Source organism: Acipenser ruthenus, chromosome 45 (genome assembly GCF_902713425.1).
Source record: "Acipenser ruthenus chromosome 45, fAciRut3.2 maternal haplotype, whole genome shotgun sequence".
In the NCBI taxonomy this organism is placed as follows: Eukaryota; Metazoa; Chordata; class Actinopteri; order Acipenseriformes; family Acipenseridae; genus Acipenser; species Acipenser ruthenus.
In genome coordinates, this window is record NC_081233.1 from 8,610,626 (window position 1) to 8,638,420 (window position 27,795).

General features: G+C 45.3%; 1 protein-coding gene across 2 annotated transcripts; it reads left to right on the plus strand.

The window, feature by feature from the left end:
* The first annotated feature begins 1,763 nt into the window (after positions 1–1,763).
* Positions 1,764–27,718, plus strand: LOC117401064 (vitamin D3 receptor A-like). Of its 2 annotated transcripts, none has more exons than XM_059013393.1 (9): positions 1,764–2,480; positions 16,794–16,941; positions 17,855–17,985; positions 21,799–21,995; positions 22,311–22,422; positions 23,170–23,344; positions 23,456–23,607; positions 23,971–24,087; positions 24,610–27,718. In XM_059013393.1, exons 2-9 carry the CDS (start codon positions 16,796–16,798, stop codon positions 24,861–24,863), a joined length of 1,284 nt encoding a protein of 427 aa, XP_058869376.1. In that variant the 5' UTR covers positions 1,764–2,480; positions 16,794–16,795; the 3' UTR covers positions 24,864–27,718. The 2 variants fall into 2 exon arrangements, with proteins under 2 accessions (XP_058869376.1, XP_058869377.1); XM_059013394.1 differs by lacking the exon at positions 1,764–2,480 and adding an exon at positions 3,055–3,167.
* Positions 27,719–27,795: the final 77 nt, after the last annotated feature.

Consider the following 27,795-nt stretch of genomic DNA (forward strand, 5'->3'; position numbering starts at 1 on the left):
CCCGGGCAGCACAAACACATGTCCAGGCCACCTGAAGGTCTGATAAAAACGAATGACACACGGAGGCAGAGTGGAAGTTATTAAGTTAGTGTGGAGTGAACGATCACTTAGCGAGCTGCTGAAACCCAGGGTGCATCTTCCCTCTCGCTCTGCTGTGCAAATGGATTTCTTTTGGATTAAGTCGATCAGCCTGCACGTGTCCTGGGAGGGCAGCCCATTACTGAGAAAGGGTTGAAAACAACAGAAAGTGACCCCAGTGGTGAACGGACTCATTTAAAAGCGCAGAATCTAGTCGTTTTTTTTTTGTAAATGTTCCTGGAGATCTTACTGCTTCACCTGGTAGGATGTTCCATGCAGTGTTTCCCCTCTTGTTCTTCTCTGAGCTCAGTGTGAAAGTGGTGTCTACCATTTTACCTTCTCTTTACGTTTGCATTACTTCAGTTTGCTTTTACCATGCTGTGCCCCAGTAAAGGGCGACCTGCCACCCAACGCCAACCCCTCCGCCTGCAGCCCAGCTTCGTTGACTCATCAGAAGAGATAATGTTGCACAAGGCAGAGTTATTTCTGGGCTGTGGCGCTGCAGCGTGACAAGCACTGTGCCTTATTTTTCTAATGCTGCCATAAACGTGGCACTTAACGTGGAGTCTGAAGCCAGTGCTGTAACTCAATTAAAGGTTAACTTCGAATCAAGAGCTGGTTAGTTTAGAAAGAACAGACATTAGGGGAATGACCGGAGGTGATGAGAGCCAGCATATATATATATATATATATATATATATATATATATATATAGGTTAGATGGTCATTTTTTTCCCCCTGAACCTTCTAATGCCCCCCCACCCCCAGGATAAATTCCCAGTTTGAGAACCACTGCCTTAGAGGAGCAGACTTTGCATTGGACACAAAAGCAGGTTGCTGGACACGCAAGGAAAAGCCGCCTGTATTCCAGCACCGATGCAGCCCCTGCTTCAGTTAACCCGACAATCCCGCAAATAGCCCTGGCCTGTGCTGAACCCTGGCACATTCGAAAAGCAGCCACAACTGCAGCTTGTTCAGAGCGTTATTACACAGAGACATCGGGGCTCTGTACAGACGAGTGTGTGTGTGTGTGTGTGTGTGTGTGTGTGTGTGTGTGAGAGAGAGAGAGAGAGTGGGAGTGCTTTGTATTAAGCAGTTGCTGTCATCATGAGAACATTTTGTCATAGTCCTTGAAAGATCCCCCCCCCCCCCCCCCACACCCACACTTTTTACCTGTGAAAGCAAGACGCACATTCTTCTAAATGAATCATTCACCATGTTTACTGAGTGTGAAGATGCTTTGCTGTGTATTTGACATGGGGAACACAAGAGGACGCTTTTCCAAGGCGATATTTGAGGTCTCATTGCGTTAAACTAGGCACAGACACACACACACACACGTGTACAGCTTATGTGTGGAGTGCGGGCTGGCTGATCTGGTGTACAGGGAATCAGTTTTAGCAAGGGGAGAAGAGCCTTCTCTGCAGGGAAACGGGGAATGGGGCTGAGGGATCTCTACAAGCAAGTACTGTACGGCTATGTGCAGTATTTTATTAACTCTCTTTAAAGTAATGACGCACAGACTCAGGTTGTTTACTGAGCCAGCATACCAATGACGTCATGACACACCCCCGAATTCTACTGGTGGGGCGTTTCTTGCGTCGTTGTATTGGCGCGCACAGCAGCCAATTGGAACTCGATTTTAAAGACATCTGGCCAATAAGCGACTGAGAGGCGGATAGCTACTCAAAGCTGGATTGGCTGAACGAGGGTGTGGTTAACCCGGGAGACTACGCAGTACACGGAGGGTCGAGTAGAAATTGAGTCCGGGGCTGCAAGCAGACCCGAGCTGGTCAGCTGAACTGGAGACCAGTTTGCTAGCGTAGTTTAGCTTAGCTTAGCATTGGAGAGGCATTTTGACACACGGTTTTGTTTTTTTTTGCGGCTTGTCAGTTCCACCAAAAAATACATATCGAAGTTACAAATAAAATGTATATATATATATGTAAAAATAAATCGTTGTTTTTGAGGTAGTTCAGTACTAGTAGCGACCCTTCTGTCGCTTTCTCTGGTTCTGTATTATTACCAGGCTGTCGGCGTTTGACAGGCTCTATATACTGTGTGACAGCAACAGTAACGTGTCATTTGCGATTGGTTTATCCGCAGAAATATATTGGCATACCTCCAACGTTAAAAACGTACTTTTAAAGTAACAAAAAACAAAAAAAATCTATGTGCATTCACTGTATTTACTGTTTACTGTTTACTGTTACTATTTACTGTTTTAGTTCATAAACTGTTGCACAAGAAGACGATTAACACCCGACAGAATCGTTTTGAAAATCGCGACCAAAAAAAATAAATACAAGACACAGGAAGCAGAACTCAAGACGAGGACGAGGGATTGCGTTTGAGGATCAACTCCATATATACTTCAAGAGAAGGTCATGCTTGTAATCCAGGTCAGTTGCTTTATTTAATAAATCACAACCTGCGCGCTGATGCACACAGCATTAAGACTTGTATTTCAAAGTGTCCTGTGCCGTGTGCGTGTGTGTGTTGATGTTTAAATTATCTGACAACTTCAAAGCTAAACAACGCTGCGTTCATTATGATCCGGACCCAGTGCCAAAGTTAGTCGGAAACAGTGTCTGCGCGGTTCAGTCACAAAAAAAACTAAACTAAACAAACATAGTCGATACTAAGTTTTATTTTGCCCAGCAATATATATATATATATTTGTAAGTACTGTTACAAAACCTAAGTGAAAGCTAAATCTCTCTCTCTCTCTCTCTCTCTCTCTCTGTCTGTCTGAATATTAGGTCCTATCTCGTTCGTATTGATTCCAAAGTGATCGGTTTTACTGGTGTGCATTACTTCGTAGTGTAGGCGACGTACCACGAACTTGTTGGCTGTTCAGTTTGTTTATGTTGTTGCGAGGCAGTCTTGACCGCGTGCTACCCAGTCCTGGAAGCCCCCCTGTCACTTGGGGGAAGCTGTGCATTGCGTTTCACAGCAGACCCTGCCTGGACTGGAGAGAACAGTTTCACCACATGCATGAGAATGGCCTGACGAATAAGGAACGAGGTTCACAGCCGCCCCTGTTGTGGGCACAATCCGAAGACCGGCTGTCTGTCAAACCTGTCCAGGTAATCTGTCCCTATACCCAGGTAATCTGTCCCTATGCCCAGGTAATCTGTCCTTGCATGCAGGTAATAGTCTCTTGTTTGCGATGCGTCTTTGCTGTCGTCCGTACGTGCGCGTGGCACGCTTTGCAGTTTTCCATGCAGCAGATCCAATGAAGTGCATCATGGTCATGCTCATCCAGGCTCTAATTGTTAGTCTAAAGCCGTGGCGATGGGGGATGTGTTACAGATAGTGGATTCCTTGACACACAGGAGTCTTTTATGGGTTAATCAGGCCTGCTGATAAATGCGAGCCTTGTTTATTTATAGCCACTTGAAGGGGAGTTTCGTTGTTATTTGAAAGGGGCTTCGTCGGAGCCTGGAGGCTATTGGATAAGGCAGAACCACCCCTCCGGCTTTGCACGCTCTAGAAACAGAATGTACTGACCTGGAATGCAGAGCAGCATCTGCACCGGCTCGCCGCATCCTCATCATTTTTGACATAGCTCTGAAGCTCCCTGTCTAGAACCAAAACGTCCTTCAATCCTGGAAAGCCTCCAGCATTCACCTTCCTCTTAACACCCCCCCCCCAGTAATAAAGCAAAGCGAAAGCATGGTAAAGCACAGGACCGGTAAGCATTGGAAGGGATAGCGAGGTGTGGTCTTCTCCTAATGCGATCAAACTAGTTCAGGACGTTCTTGAGCACGCGCTCTTGGGAGAGAGAGTCTGGGTGCGTCAGTGGGCGTCTGGTCGTTCGTTCTCGCTGCCCACACCAAGCCCTTCACTTGTATAGAGAACTTCTTCAGTTCAATGGCAATGAAGCTTGGGTTAGTACCTGCTCTGAGGTATTGAGAGTATTGGAAACTGGGTATATGCATTATATATATAAGCTTGAACGGTCACACTTTTTAATTGTAGAGCACTATTTTTTCATAATGCTGATCTCTGTACTGTTCCATACACAGGATGTTCTGCATGCCAATAGCAAACACCCAACCTTCTCTGCAATCATAATGCATGAAGGATATATATAATGTGTGCTAATGCTTCTGAATTTCTATTTCAAATTCAGAAACGTGAGAACATTGAAAGGCTTAACACTTGCACATACCTACAGTTGCTAAGCAAGTTCTGTAGTTAGGGTGGGGTAGGTGGGGTGTAATGGGCTTTGCTCTGGAGCAGAGGTTTAGTAAATCTGTCTGGAAGGTTGTTTACACAGTTCTTGCAGACGTGTGTCTCTGTATGTATCGCTCTCTCTCTCTCTGTCTCTCTCTCTCTCTTGCTCTCTCTCTCTCTCTCTCTCTCTCTCTCGCTCTCTCTCTCTCTCTCTCTCTCTCACTCTGAACATGAGCTTGTCTTAAGAGGGGCCCGTTGTGAGGTATGGAAGTCGTCTGGACAGTCAAATGCGTGCGATTGTTAGTCTTCAAGCCTGCAGTGTTCAGAAACATGTCTTCCGTGGTTCGGTTCTCTGAACTTGAAGCATTTCTTTCTTATTTAGGGACTGTTTGAATGGAGGGAGGAGTGGGTCAAACAGCAGCGTTCAGTGTCTCTCTGAACTGTGAGTTTGTGGTTTTAGAAACTGCTCGCTTTTTAATCCTGAAACTGTCCCCCAAGAGTTAACAGTACAGTACGATGTGCAGGGAGGCTTGGTGCTCCAGCGGTTAAAGAAAAGGGGCTTTGATACCAGGAGGTTCAAATCCCGGCTCAGCCACTGACTCCCTGTGTGTGTGACCCTGAGCAAGTCACTGAACCTCCTTGTGCTCCGTTCTTCAGATGAGACGTAAAACAAACGAGGTCCTCTTGGAAGTGAATAATAATAATAAATAAAATAATAATAATGATCAGATGGATGTGAAAATGTGCACATCGAAGATAGAAGGCTCTTCAGTACCGCACAGAATAGCCAGTCCTGTCCTGGTGCTTGAGTGAGGATTGTGTGCATGTCTAGTGGTTTTCTGCAGTCATATCTTCACCCTGACTAATATTCGCTATTCCATATTGAGCAGCTTAATCGACCACAGAGTTGTAGGCTCAAGGGGATTTTTTTTTTTGTAAACGTATTTTGCAATGCTGGACTTCTGTGCAAAAATCCTGTTTAAAGGTTATAATGTGCGTAATTAGAATCGAAGTGGCTGACTGGCTGTTTCTCATACAGTTCAGTAACTACATTTGTTTGACTGTGAAAACAGTACCGTGGGGTGGGGTGGGGTGGGGTGGGGTGGGGTGGGGGTTGTGTGTCTGTGCTGCTACACTTATGGGAATGCAGACTGTGTGAATCCTGTAAGTCTGGGTGTCTTTCTGTACTGTACGGAGTAAAAAACTGTGTTAAAGATCAGACAGCGACCATACTGCCTCCGTCCCTCCCTCCCTCCCCCCCTAACCCTAACCCTTAGGCTAAGCTCCCACCCAATCCCTCAGCTCTAACCACTACACCACACAGATTCTAAAAACATCTTCAAACTTCTCCAACAGAGATGCACTGAAAGCATGTTTTTTGCCAGAGCACAACATAACTTTTCAGCGGCCACGAGGCAATTTGTTTTTGTCGGAATGTGGTTTTAAAAAAAAAAATTCCATATGGAAACAAACTTCCTAATTTTGGACAGTGAGCTATCCAGAGCTACTGCAGAGTAAGAGGCCTCTCACGCCCAGGATCGTCTCTCCCAGTCTCTCCCCAAACTCGCCCCTAACACGCTGGCTGTCTTCTGCTGAAGCCCGCTTGCGTCGCTAACTGCGCGATCGCATTTTTGGCACAAGCGCTCTGCCCCACTGCAGGGGGAGCGCTTTGTTAAAACGGGATTCTGAGCTGCCGTGGCTGCTGCACTGTAAAGATGGCAAGTGGAAGCCACATCAGAAGGGCTGGAATCGGGCGTGTCAGACTCAGCCCCTGGAGAGGGACGCCGTGTCTTCTGGCTTTCGTTCCACCCAGAGCTCTCCGTTACTTAACAGGTCTGATTATTTGATTTTAATTGGACTCATTTTAACACCTCTCTCCAGGCCTCAAAATGTTTCATAGGTAGTGTGCCTGGAATCAAATGCATTGTTGCAATCAGCTGTAAAAGACCTTGAACAAATAAAAAGATCAATTATGTTAATTGAGGACTTAAGTTGCCATGAAAACCAGAAGACCCTGCGGTCCTCGGACTGGAGTCTGACACTCCTGGGCTAGATGAAGAGAATAATAATAATAATAATAATAATAATAATAATAATAATAATAATAATAATAATAATAGTGACCATGTCTTCTGAAGTCAAAGACAATGTCTTGAATTTGGTTTTGCTTTTTGAAGTCTTGAGTCTACAGTAAGGTTTTTTTGTGTGTGTGTATAAGTTATTTTATCTTTGCAGAATTCCTCTGTGTGGAATGCTGCGTGTAAAATGATTTATGACCTGAGAGTATTTTGCATCTCTGTTTCAACACCGTGTTCAGCTGAAATAGTGATTTTTAAAAAAGATAGATAAATAGGAAAAATGTATGACCTGCGATACCAGTTTAGTAAAATCCCGTGTTAAAGATCAGGCATGATCCCCTGCTCTTGCACGAGTTTTGGTTTCTAAGAATTAAGTTTATTTTTTTACTTTTAATAACAGTGTGAATTATACGCATGTTTTCCAGCAAGGCTAATTTAAAATGAAAAAAAAAAAAAAATGTTTTTGAAATTTGGAAACGATATTTAAACATGAAAAACCTGTGTTGCTCCCGGCGCTAGTTATCACCATCCCCAAGGTAGCTGCAAAACCATCAATAAGTCTGGTATTATAATATATCTCTATGTCTCACACAGATACAGCAACATTTTAGAAGGACACTGCAGTCCATTCAGCCTGGGACTAGAGTAATTCTTTTAACTCTGAGCTGCTAACTTGTTTCCCTTGCTGGGACACACGTAGATGAAGTGTTTATTTGTGATGGAGGCACGTCTGGGAATTCATGTTTAAATTAAACAAATGAGTGAAGGCTGGAGAGCTTGTGTTGCTAATTGAGCTGCTCAACCTCGAACCACAGGCTAGATCTCAGCAGCTCCAGGGCGCTGGGTTTCGTTTTGCTGCATGTTTACTGGAATAGCATGCTAAATGATTGGGGACGCTGCCAAAGAGCCACTTCCACAGAATTATTGATCCTGAGGTATTGCATCTCCGTCGCTCAGCAGCACTATAAATTAGAGTGGAGCGCTACGAAACTGCGGGATTAAGGAACCTCGTGTGTGGTTTGCTGAGCTGGTGGTCTCAGACTGCTAATAGTCACACACAGTGAGTCAGCGGCTGAGCTGGGATTGAACCGGGGACCTCCTGGACCACCGGACCCCCAAGCCTCCAAGAATTAAAGAAAAGACGAAGCACAGATCTTAATGGGGTCTTGTCGAGCCTCTCCGTGCACGCTTAGTTACCCTCAAAAACACAGTGCCCTAAGACCCCCATTAGGAATCTCAGTGTGTCACAATGCCTTCTTCATCCTGCCTTCAGTAACGTCACAGCAGAGTCAGGGAGTTCAAGGCCTGTCCTGCTCTGTGCAGTGTGTGTCTGTGTGTTCAGGTTCTGAACACGCTCTCCCTCGGAGTTTGTTTTGTTCTCTCTTTTTCTCCAAAGTGTTGTTGTTTGTTTGTTTTGTTTTTTTTCCAAGGAATCTCTGGGATGAGTTAATGGACAGATCGCTGGCTGTTTATCACGCGATCAGACCACATGTGCAGTCTCCTCTGCCCCGGCTTGCCTGAAACCACGTGCTTTACGTGCCACACCACATGAGTTTTTACTTACATCTGGATGCAGTCTTACCCAGTGGTGATGCAGAAATTGGGAGTGTCCGATTGTCCGGACATTTTTGCGTTATTTCACTCAATGTAAGTTGGTCATTTGTGATATGCTTTACAGCGACACCAACACTTCGTTTGCTTCTGGCAAGCTTGTCCATACAGCACAGTGCCCACCCAGTCCAGTCCAGTCTTTTTTTTTTATATATTTCTGCTGTATTTGGTTTTACGGTATGCCGTGTGTAGTGGGGTTCGTGCACAGAGAACATCATCCAGCAATCGCGTGCCCCGAGACTTCATTACTGTGCGCGAGGGTGCCCGATTAGACAGCGTCACGAATGGTAAATGGATTCATATGGATTTTGCAGACGTTTATTAAACCTGGAGTTTGTTTTTTGGAAACGGTGCTCTTGAAGAGGCTTTTAGAATAGGTTGGTGCGGTTCAGAGCCCTGTGCTCTACGCTGTGTCTGACCAGTACCTCAATCAGCACAAACCAAATGAACCAAATGAAAAGGATTAAGAGAACACAGGGGAATAAGTATACTGCTGAGACAGCAGGTTCTCAAGGGCTTTTTAGTTCTGCAGTCTGAAGATATGTATATCATGTTACAGCTCTGGCCAAAAGTTTTGCATCATCACCCTATAGAATGAACTCCTTTTTGCTATTACGGCTTCTGCTTTATAATTTTATAGTGTCTTCGGATTTACATGACGGTACGTACGTATATGGAAATATATTGGGTCACAAGCGCAATGGGTTCAGTGCTAGTCTCCCCTTGGCCCCGATTGAAACCTCCTTGCAGCGTCACGGGTTATGATAGCTCTGAACTCTGCCTCTCTTGTGATTTGGAGAACACTCCAGCTGTTGAAGTTCTGTGTAGTATTGCTTTGTGTGGCGGGAGGTTTAGCCACGCTGCTGTTGAAACAGATAGCTGTTGAAATAGTGTTGGAAATATGTAATGAATGCAACTTGCTTGCATTCCGTGGCTGATAACGCTGTTTGGTAGCAGTTAAACCACACTGAGGCGTGCGCCTGTACGCTGCGAGACCCGACGCCCTTTCATTTATTCATTCTTTCTTTCTTTCTTTCTTTCTTTCTTGTTGGCTCCATTCCAAATTGAATGGGGGGGGGGGGGGGGAGAAAAGTTGCTCTGTTCAGTTTTAAAATATTCATCTCAGCCTCCGCATTAGTAAGAGAACCCGCGGTTCCTGGCCCTTCCGTTTTGGAACGTCGGAACAGCGATTTGTCGTTGTGTGGAATGGACCCGAACAATCGGCAAGGTTCCGGAGTTCTAAAGGTTAAAATTGAGGGCACAGCAACCTTAAGGGAAGGGTATGCTCTCTGTAATCTGAGTGCAGGTGTGGGGGTGTGGGGGTGTGGGGGTGTTCTTCAACACTAATTCATGTGTAACTCCCCCCACTCCCTACGATCTGAAATTCCAGCTTTATAACATTAATACCTCAGCTGTATTTGAATTCTTATTTTTTTTTGTGGAGTAAATGGCTTGATGTGTGTTTGAGATTGTGTCTGAGCCCTCTCTGTGTGTGAGATGTGGTCACACTGAGTTGCTCATGCATACACGATGCCTCTTCCCTTTCCTGTTTCATGCACTATTTAAAGATCTCAAGGTGGCTTTATTCTTGGAAACGGACCGGCAGTGCTCGTGAAGTGTTCGGTTTTCAGCATGGTGAGAAACGATGAGCTCTGCACCCGATTGGTAGAACGAAGACAAATTATTGGAAACTTCCAAGGAGTGCAGCGTTTGGTTTCCTTTTGAAGGCTTATCTTTTTGATACGATCCTTTTTATGAATTCTGTTATACAGTATGAAGGAACTGGAACTTGTTTTCAAGCAGCGTTTGTTTGGCTGTGCATCCCAACACTGCAAGAGATCAAAGCAGCCAAGGAGGGAAAAGCATTCCCAGGGATGGGACCTGTCTCTTGTGGCTCCTTGCTCTTTTCAGTAGCAGATCTCCGCTCTGAGCCATCACGGGGCAGGGCAAGCGGGCTTGTCCACTCCGCTGTGTAACTGTATCTCTTTTGCTGTGCGTCTATTAATATCCAGGGCAGCTTGTGCTGCATTCCTGTCCGCGTCCTGGAGACGGGGCGCAGGCTGCTGTGGATGTTTTTCAGGAAGATATTTTCTCCCCTTGTAAAAGTTTCCCCACTGTATTTTTGCATCCCCCCCCCCCCACATTGCTTTTCCTATGGTTATGCATTTATCATAGTGTTATCCTGGTTTGCTTTGTATATTAATAAGCTTTTACCAGGCGTTGCTGTTCTTTTTATAGAGCTTACCCAGGCCTTGCCAGCCTTTCACTGTGCTTCATTACACTTTGCTGTGCTTTTACTCTGGGCACACTGACTTTAAGCACATCTGCTTGCATCTCACACAGGACCCGATGCCTGTATGCCTGTATGGCATCAGTATCAGGGGTTGCCTCTATATTATAGATGGCGTTATGCAGGGTCTGCAATGTTTTTCTGTCACAGCTAAAGGAGGGTTGCGCTAGTACAGTGTGTCTATGAGCAACAAGCTCAGGTGCGTCTTCTTATTAACTCGTAGTGTGACCAGGAATGCAACTGTTATGCAACGGGAGTCTTATTTCCTTCCCTGACTTTGCCCTGTGGCCAGTCTGTAGAGCTGGAGGGGCAGGTTTCCCGTGCTGTATCCCTTGACTGTGGTGCTGTATCACAAATAAATATCTCGGCTTGTGAAACCTGATATTCCTGTAGTCCCAGCAAACTCAGTTTGGCACGATACCTGCAAGTGCGTATGCAGCAGCAGCAGCAGCAGCAGTACTACGCTAGAGGTAACGAGAGAGGTTTGAAAACCTCTGTGGAAAAATAATTATTTTGATCAGTGCAGTCGATGCAGTTTGAATGGAAAATTGGCTCATTTTATTTTTATTTTTTTCCAGCCTGCATGAAACCAGTGGAAATTTGCTAGGCTTGTCAAAAAAACAACCATCAGTCGGATTTCTGATAAAGGTGGGCAAAGTCCGAGGGGTGAAGTTCTTTTTTACAGCACTGTAAAAAAAAAATCTCCTTGGAGCTCTGCCAGGCTCGCCGTGTGAAAATGCAGAGCTGCAGGCTGCTGAGCCCCCAAACCGCCCCTAGCATGCCTCTAAAAGGCGGCCAGCGAAATCGGTTTCAAATTGCTGGAAGAACATTTACTATTGATCTGAGCAGTTCTGCTTGCAGTGTTAGATACAGAAGCCTTGTGTTGGTGATTTTTTTAGGGATGGAAATAAGGCTCCTTTTGCATAGCAGTTTGATTCATTCCTGGTTTTACTAGGAGTTGTGACCTATACACTGTGGCTAATCAAGCTTGTAGTAAAACCTGGAGTGGGGGAAACTGCTGTGTAATAGGAGTCTTATATCCATCCCTGGTGATTTTTATGAGGAAAGTGGAAAGTATATTTATCACTTTATAATTGAGCAACTCCAAAGAGGATTTCTCATTTTCTTCCTTTTTGAGGGATAAGTCTGCAGCAGTGACGGGTTATCAATGTAATTTGGAGAGCGCTGTACCTTGGGAAGCAGCGCAGTGGGAATTAAAAAAAAAACAGATTGCCTCTTTGTTTTATTTTTTTGTTTATACAGTTTTAAAAAAAAAATGTAACGCGTATAACCCTGTTTGTTTTTTTGTCTTATTTCCAAGGTATTTTTGCTTTCCAGTGTTTGAAAGCAAATAGCGAGCATTGCACGGACTGTGCGAGAACAGACGAGAAATAGCTTGGTAATAAAAACCGGCTGAACATTTTGTTTGGGGGAAAAAGAAACAATTTGAGCAAATATAAAGGGATGAAGTGTCCCTGAGCGTTCTGAAGAATCTGATTTGTTGGACAGGTGCTGTGCAGTACAGATTGTTTTTGTGTGGAAGCCTTGTACTTCACCTGCTCTGCGGACATCACTGCATGTTTAAAAAGAGATTTTTTTTTTCCAGTCTTTAATTAGCCAGGCACTTTTTTTTTTCGATATTTTTGCTTCCAAGCCAACACTTTCATACATTTTCAACTCCATGCATTTACCATCATTTTGAGTTTTGCCTTTTAATTTTATCCACCCTTCTGCCTGTGCATTTTCCAGAGCTTTCGGTTTGCTTCGCTGTAATTTGCTGTAACCGTAAATAACTCTCCTCTCTCTTCCTCGGCCCTTTCACCTCTGTGGTGGTTGAACATTAACCAGAGCCAGCTCAGCTATCGGAGAGTCCCAGTGCTGAGCAAACAGCAAGGATGTCACACGAATAAGCAATCTGCTTACTGCTGCAAGGGAAAACTGAAAAACACAGAGCGAGCGACTGTGTGTGTGTGTGCTGGGCACTCGTGCCAGGATTACTGTAAATAAAAAAGGACAAACAGCGGGGCAATGCACTGAGTATTGACCTGCAATACCTGGGTGTCCGGAGCCTTTTATAAAGGTAGGAGAAGCCGGTGGACGGTAGTGTTTCTAATCAGTTCTCTTACACAACCCAATTCCTGTGGTTTGGGAGCCCTTGATAGACAGACTTTGATAAACTCGCTGTCTGTCTCTGTTGGTTGTGAAATACAGAAACAAGGTCCGATTGCTCTGATAACAGAACTCGCTTCTTTTAGGGTCTCTGAACATTTTAAAAAGTTTGGCTGTGGGTTTGGCTGTTGCATTGTTTCCAGTGTGGAGTAGTGGGTAGGGCTCTGGACTCTTGAGCGGAGGATCGTGGGTTCAATCCCAGGTGGGGCACACTGCTGCTGTACCCTTGAGCAAGGTACTTTACCTAGATTGCTCCAGTAAAAACCCAACTGTATAAATGGGTAATTGTATGTAAAAATAATGTGATATCTTGTAACAATTGCAAGTCGCCCTGGATAAGGGTGTCTGCTAAGAAATTAATAATAATAATAATAATAATAATAATAATAATAATAATAATAACACAATCGTGGTTTCAAAATGAAATTGCAGATCAAAACCACTTATTGTTTCCTTTCTATTCTTATCTAATCTTATTCAGTGTACAAAAAGGGAGAAACAAAAAGTTCCCTTTTCAACATGTGATTTTACACAGAATCGGAATCTCTGAACAAATAACCCATAAGACTGTGTTTCTATTTTAATGAATGGCGCTAACACAGCCAAATGGATTGCTTTGCTGTTTTAACTTGCTGAGCACACTGATGCAGTTTTGTGAAAGCAACTGTAAAACAGGGATGCTCTATTCATTTTACCGTTTCCAAACAGGACAAAACCTGAAGGCTGAAAGCTGGGACAGTGTTTGCGTGGACCTCCAGAGTGACTCGCTCGTATGGTCTTTTACATATTTAAAGGTAGCAGCTGGTTCTTTCAGAGTCGGGTTACTGTATTGCAACATGTTGTGCTGAATTAATCATTTCTTCTGTGCCTCGGGACTGAAAAACAAGTGGTTTTGTGAGCAATACCCCTGATTTTTTAATTTTATAATATACAACAGCAAAACCAATTAAAAAATCAACGGTAAACGTGGTTCCAGGAAGGCGATTTCAAAAGCGAGTTCTCATTGTGACTTGAAGTGCTCCCGGACGCACACATCCCTCACAATAGCTAATACCAGTGACCTTTTTAAACTCCAGTGGGATGCAGCCCTGTGCTGTACCAGCCCCCTGCCCTGCAGACAGCACACCGTGGGCAGCAGGAAGGATCCCAGTACAGGGCGAATGGAAACTGCTTGCTTGCTCTCTGTACGGTTCCCAGCCAACGCTTCTAGTTTGTCACTGGTGTTTTCTTGCAGTATTTCCAAAAAAAAATCCCAGACAACCACATTCACAGAACAATAAGGGCTTGGTGACAGTGGCTGTAATTCAGCTGGTTTTGAGAGTAAATCGGGAGCTTATTTTAATGAATGATGATTTTTTTTTTTATTACAATTTTTGTTTCTGTCCCTTTTTATTTTTTTCTATGGTGTTTTGAAATCACCCAGTATTTTTGTTTATTTTTAATTACATTTTTTTTATTTGGGGAACATACGTATAAAACTAGTATTTCTAGTAGTATAGGAAAGAGAACTCCACTCTCAACACTGCAGAGCGCTCTAGCAGTATAGGAAAGAGAACTCCACTCTCAACACTACAGAGCGCTCTAGTAGTATAGGAAAGAGAACTCCACTCTCAGCACTGCAGAGCGCTCTAGCAGTATAGGAAAGAGAACTCCACTCTCAACACTGCAGAGCACTCTAGTAGTATAGGAAAGAGAACTCCACTCTCAGCACTGCAGAGCGCTCTAGCAGTATAGGAAAGAGAACTCCACTCTCAACACTGCAGAGCGCTCTAGCAGTATAGGAAAGAGAACTCCACTCTCAACACTGCAGAGCGCTCTAGCAGTATAGGAAAGAAAACTCCACTCTCAGCACTGCAGAGCGCTCTAGTAGTATAGGAAAGAGAACTCCACTCTCAACACTGCAGAGTGCTGTAGCAGTATAGGAAAGAGAACTCCACTCTCAACACTGCAGAGCGCTCTAGTAGTATAGAAAAGAGAACTCCACTCTCAACACTGCAGAGCGCTCTAGCAGTATAGGAAAGAGAACTCCACTCTCCACACTGCAGAGCGCTCTAGCAGTATAGGAAAGAGAACTCCACTCTCAACACTGCAGAGCGCTCTAGTAGTATAGGAAAGAGAACTCCACTCAACACTAATCTAGTGTACTGTAGTTGAAGCTGAAGTTCATTCCAAATTGAAATTGCAAGGTTTTAGTCCTGGGCAAGTTGAGGTTTAAAATATTACTGCTATTGAGTTAGCCTAGGGTGTTCTTTCTGTAAAGTTCCCAAGTGCTGGAGGATTCAATAAGCTTCCTTGCCAAGCTGTTTTTCTGCAGTGGTTCCAGCAGGATTGTGTTTGTGGCTGTGCACACACATTGGACTTGAATGGAAGGCAGATCTCTCCCTCCCTTGTTTAGTGCTGCAGTGTACCGATGCGCACGATAAAAACGTGTCCTGATTTCTTTTTTTTTAAAGCCGTGGCGTCCCGCTACGATCCGGAGTCCTCTGGTATTCCTTTACTGTGTTCTTTCCACGGCTTATCTTCCCTTGCGCTCGGCTGTATCAGAACGCTGACCTTTGTGATGTTTGTATTGCGTAGAGGTTAAAGGACTGGGCTGAGCGCCTTCAATGTGAAAACCTGCTCGCCACTGCATCGCTCTGCTCGCCACATGGCTCCTACTTGCAGCGGTAGGGTGTTATAGACTTCATGCTTCAGCTGTGTAAGCAAGACCTGAAATATAAAAAAGGGGGATTTTATCACGCTGATTTTAATAACTGTTTTAGAGGTAACACATCTTGAACTGGTCATTTTAAACATCACATAGGTCACTGGGTAGTTCTTTTGAATATTAAGTCAGAATTTTAAAGCTGCAACGTAGGGAAAAAAACAAAAAAACAGCAACTATTGGGTCACAAAAAGAGCTGTTTGTTGTTGAAGCTAATTAAGTGGCATTGAAATCTCTCTTGGTTTATCGTGTTACCTGAACCCCTGGATGGAATTAAAGCCTTATTAAGCACAGCAGGGTGTGCGGTATATTGTTCTTGATGTCGCACTGCTAAGTAATAGTGAGTGGGCGACACAGACGGCATTTGCAGGTACTGAGCACTCTGCAGCTCTGTTGCATACCAAAAAAAAAAAACATGTATTCATTTTACAATGCAGGTGATTTGTAAAGGAAATAGTTCTGGTACACCTGGAGCAGCAGCTGTGTCCATGAAGGATAATGGAGAAGCAGAACGAGTCGGCATTGAGACGAAGTCCAAGGCTATTCGCACACAAAAAAAGAAAATCCTTTCACCCACCCACAGCTTTGAACTCTGAACTCTCTCCCCAATAACCATTCATACAGTAGAATGGCACAGAGCACTGCGGCAAAGTGCTCAGCCCCTCAGCGTGTGTGTGTGTGTGTTTTGTTTTGTTGTTGGCTTCAAGTACCATTTTCACTGCTCCCCTCATCATTGCGTGGGTGAGCTCTTCCTTTCTAATATAATGCCGTGGTGTTTAGGTCTCTGCCAGCGAGTCTGTAAAGGGACTTCATACAGTGAAGTACAGTCCACTGTCAACAGGGTCTAACCGTCCATTAACCAAATCTGTGAAACTTGCTGTCTGCTGGGCTGGGCTCGTTTTTTTAAATAACTTTCACCTGGGAAAGACTATCGGTAGCTGTTTCCTTTGAGAAGCTGAATGCTGGTACAGCGTGCAGGGTGGATATGCAAGAGGCCAGAGCAGCCTGGGGGTAGTGCAGCGTTTGGAAAGCAGCCTGAAGTTTGAGAAGGGATGAAGTGCCGTTGGCTGAAAGAGTGTCCAGCAGTTGCTTTTAATGCTGTGACAGTTTCATCTTCTATCAAGGAGGGTAACATTATTATTTCTTATTTAGTCTCCTGCTAATGTACTGTATTTTACACCCGGAAATGTACACCTTTGTGAAAGCAAAACCACCTTTTTTTTTTTTAAAATAATGTTACTGGTAACAAAACATCATGGGGCAGGACAGAGCACTTGGAAAGAGTGGAGATTAGATAAAGGGGCATTCAGAACAGAAAATAGGAGGCACTTTTTTTTTACACAGAGAATTGTGAGGGTCTGGAACCAACTCCCCAGTAATGTTGTTGAAGCTGACACCCTGGGATCCTTCAAGAAGCTGCTTGATGAGATTCTGGGATCAATAAGCTACTAACAACCAAACGAGCAAGATTATTATTATTATTATTATTATTATTATTATTATTATTATTTATTAGCAGACGCCCTTATCCAGGGCGACTTACAATCGTAAGCAAATACATTTTAAGAATCACAGTACAAGTAATAATACAAGATGGGCTGAATGGCCTCCTCTCGTTTGTAAACCTTTCTTATGTTCAGTCCGTCCCTCCCTAATTCTCTCTCTCTCTCTCTCTCCGCAGCCATGGAAGCAATGGCAGTGAGTACCTCGGTTAGCCCAGCGGACGAGTTTGACCGCAATGTGCCGCGGATCTGCGGGGTGTGTGGAGACAAGGCCACTGGCTTTCACTTCAATGCCATGACCTGCGAGGGCTGCAAGGGCTTCTTCAGGTAGGCCCAGGGCACAGAGGAGAGGCCGTCCAGATCTGCGGGAAAATATGCAAAAACCTGCTGGGTTAGATACATGTGTCTGTGGTGTGTTCTGCGGGGCGTGTTCTTGGGTGTTTTAGTACTTGTGTTAATAAGGGCTTCTAAAAACGCAACTCAAGTGAGCATAATCATATCAGACAATTAGGGAAGTACTTCCAGTTTGTTATGTCAAGCACTGTTGTCAGCTAAATCTTTCTGAAACTGTCGAACCAAAAAACATCACATGAGATTTCTTATCGGGACGCGCTTTCAAAGCCTCTACTCTTTAATCAGTCCCTACTTCTTTTTTCAAGGAGTCCAAAACATCTGTTTAACAGAAGTAGAACACGAACAGGTACGTTTTATATATTTTAGGTCACTTCAGCGGTCTGTTTATGTTCATTTAGGATGACGACGTAGCTCCAGGATATGGTGAATCTGTGGAAGACTCTGAATTCCGCGATTTCCGAGGAATTCCGCTCTCTGCAGATTTGGACTGGTTCAAGCAGCCATTTTTTAATATATATATTTTTTTGCTTCATGTCTGTAATTGGGTCTGATCCTGCACTGCTAACGTCAAACCCTGATGCAGATGCCAAGGGTAGGGAGGAAAGGTGAAGCTTGCTGTATTCCTGACCGACCGGCTGAACTTTGTGTTCAAATCTGTTTTGTCGTTTTTTTCTTCCTGTGGATAAGCAGACTGTGTGCAACAGTTATGAAACGTGCTGGCTTCGGCTCAGCTGGCATAAGAAGTCGTGGGCACAGCAGTTCTGAAGTCATCGAGTGCATGAACCCGGTCTCGATTTTGCAGTGTCTTGCTCCCTGTCTGGGTCTTTTGCTTGTTAAATCCAGTAAGTCTCACCGGCCCCCTTGCACCCCTGTCTCCTCCCTCCAGGCGCAGTATGAAGCGGAAGGCCATGTTCACCTGCCCCTTCAGCGGCAGCTGCACCATCACCAAGGACAACCGCCGGCACTGCCAGGCGTGCCGTCTGAAGCGCTGCGTGGAGATCGGAATGATGAAGGAGTGTGAGTGCCTGACCCCTGACCCCCGTGACCCCCCCCCAGTCCGTTCCAAATGACTTGATTGAGCCTCATCCCAGATCTTAAATCACTCAGTTATTAAATGATTTTTTTTTTTTTTTTTTTACTATACTTAACAGTACCTCTCTGTTCTTTTTTTTACAATGCTTACCCATGCTTTCACTGTGCTTTATTCCACTTTGCAGTGCTTTTCGTATAGTTCACTTTTATAAGGGCGTGCGCCCCCTGCCTGCTCACTGTTACTGTGTCCAGATGCAGCTCTTCATCTGAGCACAGAGTTTATTCTGCGGTTGCTTGGCTCCAGTTTTAACAGCAGGCTTGGGAACAGGGTTACAGCAGTTTGGTCGTTGTGTGTGTGTTTTTTTTAAATATATAACTAAGACACTCTCATTGAATGATGTTTCCTGGACTACATGTATAAAAATCTTTCCCTGTATTTAGCGGTGTGGTCACCTCGCTCACGCTGTTCCTGGCACTGTTTTATAAACACACTGCCGCACTGATAACCCTGGAGGGGAGGAGGGGGCAGGGTAAGGGGTCCTCCACTGCAGCCGTGCACAGAGACCTCCGACTGGGGTGTTAATAATAATAATTAATAATAATAATAATAATAATAATATTATTATTATTATTATTATTATTATTATTATTATTATTATTATTAATACAGCTCAATGTTTTTGCTACTGTTAAACATGCAGGCCAAGTAGAGGTGTTAGGGTTGGTGTTTATAAAGCAGAAAGTATATCGTGTAAGCCAATTTGTTTGGTATTTTATATTTCTATTAATTAAATGCATGCACACGGAGAGAGATTATATATAATGTGTGTGTGTGACAGTGCATTGAAATGTTTTAAGTGCGATCTCGCAGTTCTGCGTCAGGCCAGTGAGGCATCGCAGTTCGATCCCTGAGCAGTTCGTTAATCAGAAAGCTCAAGTGAAGGTCGTTTTGAAAAGGCACGCTTTGTCTCCTGTTCTCTGGAGCTGTGCTGCGCTTCGCTCCGAGGCTGCCTGCTTGAACTTTGCACTCTTGTGTTCTGTTCTCTGGAGTTGTGTGTTTCCCGAGGGGGTCACACTGAGATGTGTTTGTTTGCCTCGTCGATGCCGGAGTCCTCGGGACCGGGGACCGGGTTATTTTGGAATAACAAGGAATTATTTCTCAAAGCAAAAAACAACAACAAACAACAAACAGCATGGCAATTAGTTTAGCAAGGGAATGGAAAGCCGCGTGCTGCGTCTCGGACGCACATGCTGTAGCTGGAGGTCATTCTTCACTTGTTTGTTTTTCCATTTTGCCAGATCAGTGTCAGAAGTCTTATCAACTAGAGCTGACCTGCAAACACAACTGTGTCGACCCAGAAAAACACAGACACACACACACACACACACACTCACTCACTCACTCACTCACTCACTCACTCACTCACTCACTCACTCACTCACTCACTCACTCACTCACTCACTCACACACACACACACACACACACACAGACACTATCACACACACACACACACACACACTCACTCACTCACTCGCACACACACACACAGACACTCACTCGCACACACACACACACACAAGTAAAAAAATACTAAAATAAACGTAATGATATACAGGAACCCACAGCTATATAAAGTGTTCTCCTCTATCCTTGAAGCCCCCCCCCCCCCCCCCCCCTCTCTCTCTCTCTCTCTCTCTCTCTCTCTCTCTCTCTGCTTGTTTTCTTTATCTCTGGTAGCTCGGTTCCTCGTGTGTTGCTGTGTCTAGACGTGTTGGATGATGAAATCATTGTTTCCAGCTGTTGGGGGGGGGGGGGGGGATCTGTATGATGCATTTAAGAAACAGAATAGTGGAATCGATGACTCGGAGCGTTAGTCTCTTCTTTACAGACCTGGAAAGAAAGAGTTCCTCACAGTGTCACTTGCGCAGCGCACTGCTTTCTAATCCTCCTGCGTGGGTTTGGCTGTGCTTTTTCATGTTCCTGTCTTTTCACTTTGCTGCCTTTTTTTGTATTGATATTGAAAGGCGTGGCGGAATGCAGGGAAGTTAGCTTCTGTTTTAAAAGTATTTAAACTATAGGAAAGTCACATTATATCTGGTTTGGGGTCTTCGGAATACGCAGCAAACCGCAGCATCCTCACACAGCCCGATTTGCCCTCAGAGTGAGTTTGACCTACAGCAGTGACTGGGCACCAGGGAGTAGCGAGGCCTTTTGAAATCGGCTGCATATCCCCCCCAAAAAAAACAGACCAGTGGTATCATTGCTAGTGCTAACAAGACTAAATGTGTATGTGTGTTGTTTTTTTTTTGTAAACCTTTGCTTGGCACGCCTACAACGGGGGTGTACTGCAGGACGGATTAGCAGAGCAGGCAGGCGCGGTGCCCCGCGGATATGAGGTTGCTATTACACAGGGCAGAGCTGCGGGTGCCAGTTCTTTTTTGGGGAGAGGAAGGCAGGGTGCCAAGCCAGGAGAGAGACAGGGGCCTGGCTGTCGCACTGATCAGCGGTTCCTGTTGCTCGGACCTGACGTGATGCCAATGGGACCGGGCGGCATTGATGAATGAACACCACAAAAAACAAACGCAGACATCGGCAGCAATGCACTCTGTGTCTGAACATCACCTTCAGCTAAACCATTAGCTCTGCGCCGCGGAGACAGCAGTGAAACAGAGGCCTCCCAGCCAAGGTTTTCAAATCAACCTGCTAGGACTAGCAGGGATGGAAATGGGTCTCCCGCTGCATAGCAGTTCGGTCCACTCCTGGTTTTCCTCAGAGTTTTAGTAAGACGCATCTGAGCTTGTGCCCTATACATACTGCGGCTGATCAAGCTTGTGGGTGAAACGGCTTTGCATTGGGAGTCTTGGTCACTGAATAGGGTTACTGGTCGACTTTTCTTCTGTTTTTTTTGTTTGTAGCTTCTTTGTTGATCAGTAGATAGATCAGTCTTGGTCCAATTGCGGTAGCGGCACATTTTAATAAGCGGTCCCAAAAATAAAATCAAGCTAGCCCTTTGCTTACCTGTTTGTTCAAACTAACGAGCCTGGGTCACAGTGACTCAAAGCCTGGCCCTGGTCTCCAGGACAACGATGCTGGAGGAGGAGTGAAACTGCAGGAGAGCACCTTCTCGTTATCCAGGGTGTCGTTTGACATGCTGCTCAGCAGCTGGTTACTCATTGCCCTTTTGAGTCCAATTATAAAAAGCTGATTGGAGTTGAGTCACCGCTGTGGTGGTCGTGCTGGGGTTGAGCAATGCCTTCTGGGATTCGGTGCAAGCAACAGGCTGCTCCCTGGGACGCGTTTGCGTGCTGCTCTTGTGTCTGTTAGACCTTTGTCTGGTTCCGTCTGCATCAGTCAGACATGCTGGTTTAAATGACTACCTAAACCGCATCGATGTCGGACCTTTTTCTGTCGTCCCCGTCCGTGCTTGATTTTTTTTTGTTTTGCTGCTCGTCTCCTGCAACACTTCCCAAGGGATGGGAGTAAGACTCCCATTGCGTAGCAGTTTGACCCAGTCCTGGTTTTGCTATGGCTAATCAAGCTCGTAGTAAAACCCGGAATGGGTGACACTGCACTGCAATAAGAGTCTTATTATCATACCTGGTCTGGAGCTTTACATCTAGAGGAGCCATCACTCCGCTGAGATTAGGGGCTGTCAGAATAAAGATTTACGAAGCCCAGCGTATATCTCTCTGTCTCTCTCTCTCTCTGCCTCTCTCTCTCTCTCTCTCTCTCTCTCTCTCTCTCAGCCTCTCCTCTCCTCTAAGTAATGCCGGTGCCTTCACTGTCTCTCTCTCAGTTATCCTGACGGACGCGGAGGTCCAGCGGAAGAAGGACCTGATCCTGAAGCGCAAGGAAGAGGAGTCCCTGAGAGAGGCCCAGCGAGAGGCCCTGCAGCCCAGGCTGACTGAGGAGCAGTCCAGGGTCATCGCCCTGCTGCTGGAGGCGCACCACAAGACCTACGACGACTCGTACTCCGACTTCCAGCAGTTCAGGGTGAGCCTCTCCACCGCACGTCACAGTTCCTCCCTCATAAAAGTACACCACAGTATCTTTTCAGAGCAATTGTGCTTTTTCCCCATGATTTATGCTGTGCATTTGCCATAGTTTATCCTAGTTTACCATTTTTTTTTATTTGTATGCTTTACCATACCTCTCTGTGCTTTACCATTCTTTCACTGTGCATTATTACACTTTGCTATGCTTTTACTATGGGACACTTCTTTTACACAGGTTCGCTCTGTTGCAGTGGGTGTGTGTGTGTGTGTGTGTGTGTCAGTCTCTGACGGCTCCTCTCTCCCTGTGTTCCAGCCCCCAGTGCGCCAGGGCCCCATCACACGCAGTGTGACCCGCGCCTCTTCAGTGTACTCTGTCCAGAACCTGTCCTCTGAGGACTCCTCCGACTCCTTCAACCCACCCTCAGGTGAGCCAGAGCAGGAACAACCCACTGCAGTAGCAGGAGGAGGAGGATGAGGATGAGGAGGAGGAGGATGAGGATGAGGAGGAGGAGGATGAGGATGAGGAGGAGGAGGAGGATGATGAGGAGGATGATGATGATGAGGAGGAGGAGGAGGAGGAGGAGGAGGATGATGATGAGGAGGAGGAGGAGGATGATGATGATGATGATGAGGAGGAGGATGATGATGATGAGGAGGAGGATGATGAGGAGGAGGAGGATGAGGAGGAGGATGATGATGATGATGAGGAGGAGGATGATGATGATGATGAGGAGGAGGATGATGAGGAGGAGGATGATGATGATGATGATGAGGAGGAGGATGATGAGGAGGAGGATGATGATGATGATGATGAGGAGGAGGATGATGATGATGATGAGGAGGAGGATGATGATGAGGAGGATTAGGAGGATGATGAGGATGATGAGGAGGAGGAGGATGATGAGGATGAGGATCAGGATGAGGATGATGGATGATCCAGTGCTCCAGGGTTTGTGAATTCCAGGTTCGGCAATGTTGACGTGAAATAATGTGCATATACTGTACTTATTGATTTGTGCGCTGATGAAGGCTCTAGCTGAAAGAAAGTCTACTTCATTTTTATGTACTTTAGTGTGTGAGGACCCTTCACAGCCCTTCCTGTCACCAGGTGGAATGAGAGTGTGCTTTAGTAACGGGGTGTGTGTGTGTATGTGTGCGCCTCTCTTCTGCAGACCCCATGGACTCGAAGCTGTTGAATTTCAGCAGCCTCCTGATGAGTCAGTCCAGCAGCGGCTCGGACTCCAGCCTGAACTCTCAGAGCGCCTCCATGCTGCCGCACCTTGCAGACCTGGTCAGCTACAGCATCCAGAAGGTCATCGGCTTCGCGAAGATGGTTCCCGGCTTCAAGTGAGTCCGCCTCCCCTTCCTGCAGGCTCTGCTGCTGTGTTCAGAACCAGAGAGCGGAGGAACGTGCATGCTAAGTCCTTGTCTTTTTTCTTTTCTTCTCGGTGACCACAGAGAGCTGACAGCTGACGACCAGATTGCCCTGCTCAAGTCGAGTGCCATAGAGATCATCATGCTGCGCTCGAACCAGTCCTTCAACCTGGACGACATGTCCTGGACCTGTGGGAGCCAGGACTTCAAGTACCAGGTCAAAGACGTCGAGCAGGGTGAGGGGCTCCGAGACCAGGGGGCAGGGAAGTCTAACCAGCGGGTAGCACACTGCTGCTGGGGAGTGTGGAGTGTGTTTTTTTCCAGTGCCTCCTTTGTAATTATGCCTGTGTAGCTTCGATGGGTCCATTAATTGAAACTCTGATACAACAGGAATGGAAGTAAGACTCTGATTGCATAGCAGTTTTCATCCGTTCCAGGTTTTGCTACTTGATTAGCCAAGGTGTGTATAGGTAACAAGCTCAGGCGAGTCTTAGCAAACTCCAGGAATGGATCAAACTGCTATGCAGCAGGAGTCTTCTTCCCATCCCTGATGTAATGTGAATCTGTACTGACCGCTGCACCTCTCCCCTCCCCCCCAGCTGGTCATACTGTGGAACTCCTGGAGCCGCTGGTCAAGTTCCAGGTGGGACTGAAGAAGCTCTGTATGCATGAAGAGGAGCATGTGCTGCTAATGGCAATCTGCCTGCTGTCCCCTGGTAAGAGACTAGAGCAGGGAGGCAGGGCTCAGTCAGCACCCAGTGCAGAGACACCCCCAGTGGGGGCTTGAGCAGCCTGGCCCACCCCTGGAGATGCAGGACCTGGTTCCTTCACATTCTGGAGAGATTGCTTCTAGCATAGTCGTTCTGTAAGAACCAAAACAACCCAGGTGTGTGTGCGTGCGTGCGTGAGAACGTTTTGCATCCCCCCCTACAGAATGAATTCCTTTCCTAACGTCGAATGAAACCTGCTGAATAATGTTAACATATTGAATTGCACACCGTTATGTGGTTTTCCCAGATACTTAACGAAAAACTGACATTTGGAAAAATGTGACATTTTGAAATCTAACATGAAATACTGTACTACTATCATGGCTTCCGGTAGACTTAAATAAAAGCGCTACAATTGTACAGTAGGTGATACAAAACTTTTGGCCATAGCTGTGTCTCCCTTGTTAACGCTGCCCCCCCCCCGTGTGCACCCCTTGTTAACGCTGCCCCCCCCCGTGTGTGTTTCAGACCGGCCCGGGGTGCAGGAGAGGGCTCGGATCGAGGCTTTCCAGGACCGGATCTCGGACGTCCTGCAGGCTTACATCCGCGTGCGTCACCCCGGCGGCCGCCTCCTCTACGCCAAGATGATCCAGAAGCTGGCGGACCTGCGCAGCCTGAACGAGGAGCATTCCAAGCAGTACCGCAGCATCTCCTTCCAGCCCGAGCACAGCATGCAGCTCACCCCCCTGGTGCTGGAGGTGTTCGGCAATGAGGTGTCCTAGAGCCCCAGGGCCTGGGGGGGAGGGCCGGGGGCGGTGGGGGGGTCCCTGTGTCTGCTGCAATCAGCACCGGTATTTCTAATCCACGTTTTAAGAACCTGCTGTCGTTTTGGGGGAGACCTAGGAAGGGCTTGAGTTTAGGGACACTTGACTGATTTGATGTCCGTTCCGTTACACCCTCCCTCCCTCCCTCCTTCAGTCTAATGCTGCCTGTACTATCACTACCCCCCTCCACGGAACCCCTTGCTTGTGTTTCAGTTGCAGATCTTGTTCAGTATTGTCAAGTTGTCCTCATAAGGAGGGCAGAGGCTGCATGGTCCTGTGCTATGTGCACATTGTACTGTACTGCAGAGGGGGGGTGCTGTACTGGGTTAGTCTCTTTCAGAATGTACTCTCACCGCACTGGGGCCTTTTGGTCACTCGTTTAGCACACAGAAAGGGGTGACAAGTTTTTATTTTTTTTTAAAGCATGAAGATTTAGTACCCTTTGCAGACCGCATTGGAGTATGAAATTTAGTGTTGCTCGTTTGAACACTAAAGGCCTGTGATGAGTAAAACAAAGTGCCACTACAGTAAAGTGCCAAATCTCTGATCACCGTGGACAATTATTTAACTATAGCAGAGCTGTAACTTAAAAAGCCTCTTAAAGTGACACGGTGGTTGGTTTTGAAGTTTTTGCAGGAATCGCAATGGAAGAGCAGCTTGTGCTTGAGCTTATCTTGGGTTCAGTTGGAAACCTTGCAAGCCTGGTCCGTCCCTCCCTCCTTCCGGCACTCCGTCTGAGTAACTAAATTACAACAAACTCCCCCCGAAACATCCCGCCTCGCCCCCTCTCCCTCTCTCGACCTCCCCGTTCAGTTTGATCTACCGTGGACCACTTGCAGGCTAAGAAATTCAAGCTGCATCAGAATGTGCCATTACAGCATAGAAACCAAAACTTCTCTCGAATGTGGTTTGTAGTCCACAGTCTCACTCTCACAGGTGTTTTTAAGAATGTTTGTTCCACGCTAATTTTACTATCAAGGTAAAAACTCTGAGACGGTGTAAAGTTTGTCTGTTTGACTTGGTTTCTTGTAGTTTTCTCCTTTTAAAGTATTCTGATCTGCGTTTTTAAAATGTTATGGATAATTAAATGTAATTTAATTTGAATCTGGGTTCAGATTTCAGGGTTTCTTGTGTAGGCGACCCTTCTTTACACAGGCGTGTGAACACGCTCAGGGTCTCTGTGTGTACCATATAAATTAGCTGGGAACAAATCTTCAATGGGCAGAATGATTCATTTTACGTACAGAGAATTGTGAAAAATGGCATATATATATTCTAGACATATTAACTATTTCTATTATGTTAAAGATTTTAAAAAAAATGTAATCATATATATGTATAAATATATCCCTCCTTCTGTTTTTTTAAAGTTTGTATATTGTGATCTGTGAAGTGTCTCTCAGTAGCTGAAATCTGCACTCATATCCTTGCTGAATAGAAAAGGTCTGACTGCTCAAATCTGAGGGTTTAAACTACCAGCTGCTGGACTCTGGTGACCTGGTCAAACATTCAGAAACTCTAGTCCTGCTTTTTTCAGAATTGTTTTTTATTGTAAAGTTATTTTTTTAAGCGAGCGGATAAAGGTGACAGGAGTTGCAGCTATCGTTGCCCAGCTAGATCTGAAGTGACTCTCCTCCTCATCGCTAGCTTTACTATGAGAAGAGGTGTTCAGTATCTACCACAGTGGTTCATTCAACGCCCCCTCGGGGTTAACCAAAGTATTTCTGGTTTGATTGGAACAAACCCCTGAACTGGAACACACCACTGCTCTGCCACGTCCTGGGGAGAGCCCCGCGGGTATTGTAGGGGTCTACGGTGTTTTTTGTTCACTCGCTTTAGTCCTGCTTGTTTTTATTCTGCAGCTCTCCACACAAGCATGTGTACAGGACAAGCCAAAAAAAAAGAGGAAAAAAAAAAGATTATGTAGGTCCTTTCTTAAAATAAAATGCGCTTCTCTGTCTGGTCCATAGCATAAATCCAGGACCCCATCTCCATTACCAGTATCCTGTCGATGGTTTGATTCAGGTGTGGCTGTGCTGCCACTGCAGTGCCTGGGTTAGGGATATATATATATTTTTGGGTGGGGTAATGGTGCCATCTTGTGGTATTTAGCTGTAAATACATATATTGATATATTTTTTAAAAATCCTACCTCACACAGTCAGAGTAATATGAATAAGTTCCCACGGTAAAGAATAGGAAAGTGTTTCTTCAGATGACACTTTGCAGTAATGCTTCTTTTTCTTATGCAATGCGCATATATATATGCGCATATACCGCTCTTCAATACGGACCAGCAGCGAGGCTTTCAAATGAATGGAGATTTCGAAAAGAATCCGATACAGAGGCATACGATTTGGATTGGCGTGTCTGTTCATGTATAGATTTTTCTTGGCAGTGCGCTTTATATGCCGGAGGATTAGAAATGATATCACGAGGATGCTGCATTGTGTTTTAAACATACAAACACAAAATGTAACCGTCATCACCAAAGTAGTACATTTAATAATATAAAAATAATAATAAAGAAGGAAAAAAATAATAGGGGTACCTTTTATTGGTTTGGCAGGGAATTAACACTAGACTTGTTTGTCTGTCTGTCTGTCTGTTTATCAGTCTGTCTCAACACTCTAACAGTTCCATGCTGGCTTGATGCATGATAAGGGTTAATAATATTGTTGTTTATTATTATCCTTGTGTTTCATTTTATTATTACGTTTTTTCCTTCTTAAAATTATTTTGTGTTTTTTTGATTTCTGTACATTGGATGCAAATGCAAACCGTAAATAAATGCATATACTGTTTCTGGAAAAGAGTGGTGATTGTGTATGCTTGTTTTTTTTGTTTTGTTTTATTTATTCGTTTAATTAAAATCAAATCCTAGTGTCGT

Coding starts and splice junctions, on each gene's coding strand:
- LOC117401064 (XM_059013393.1), top strand. CDS start 16,796: ATGGAAGCAATGGCAGTGAGTACCTCGGTTAGCCCAGCGGACGAGTTT. Junction 16,942..17,854: donor GGCTGCAAGGGCTTCTTCAG/GTAGGCCCAGGG, acceptor TCCTCCCTCCAG/GCGCAGTATGAAGCGGAAGG. Junction 23,608..23,970: donor GGTCAAAGACGTCGAGCAGG/GTGAGGGGCTCC, acceptor CCTCCCCCCCAG/CTGGTCATACTGTGGAACTC.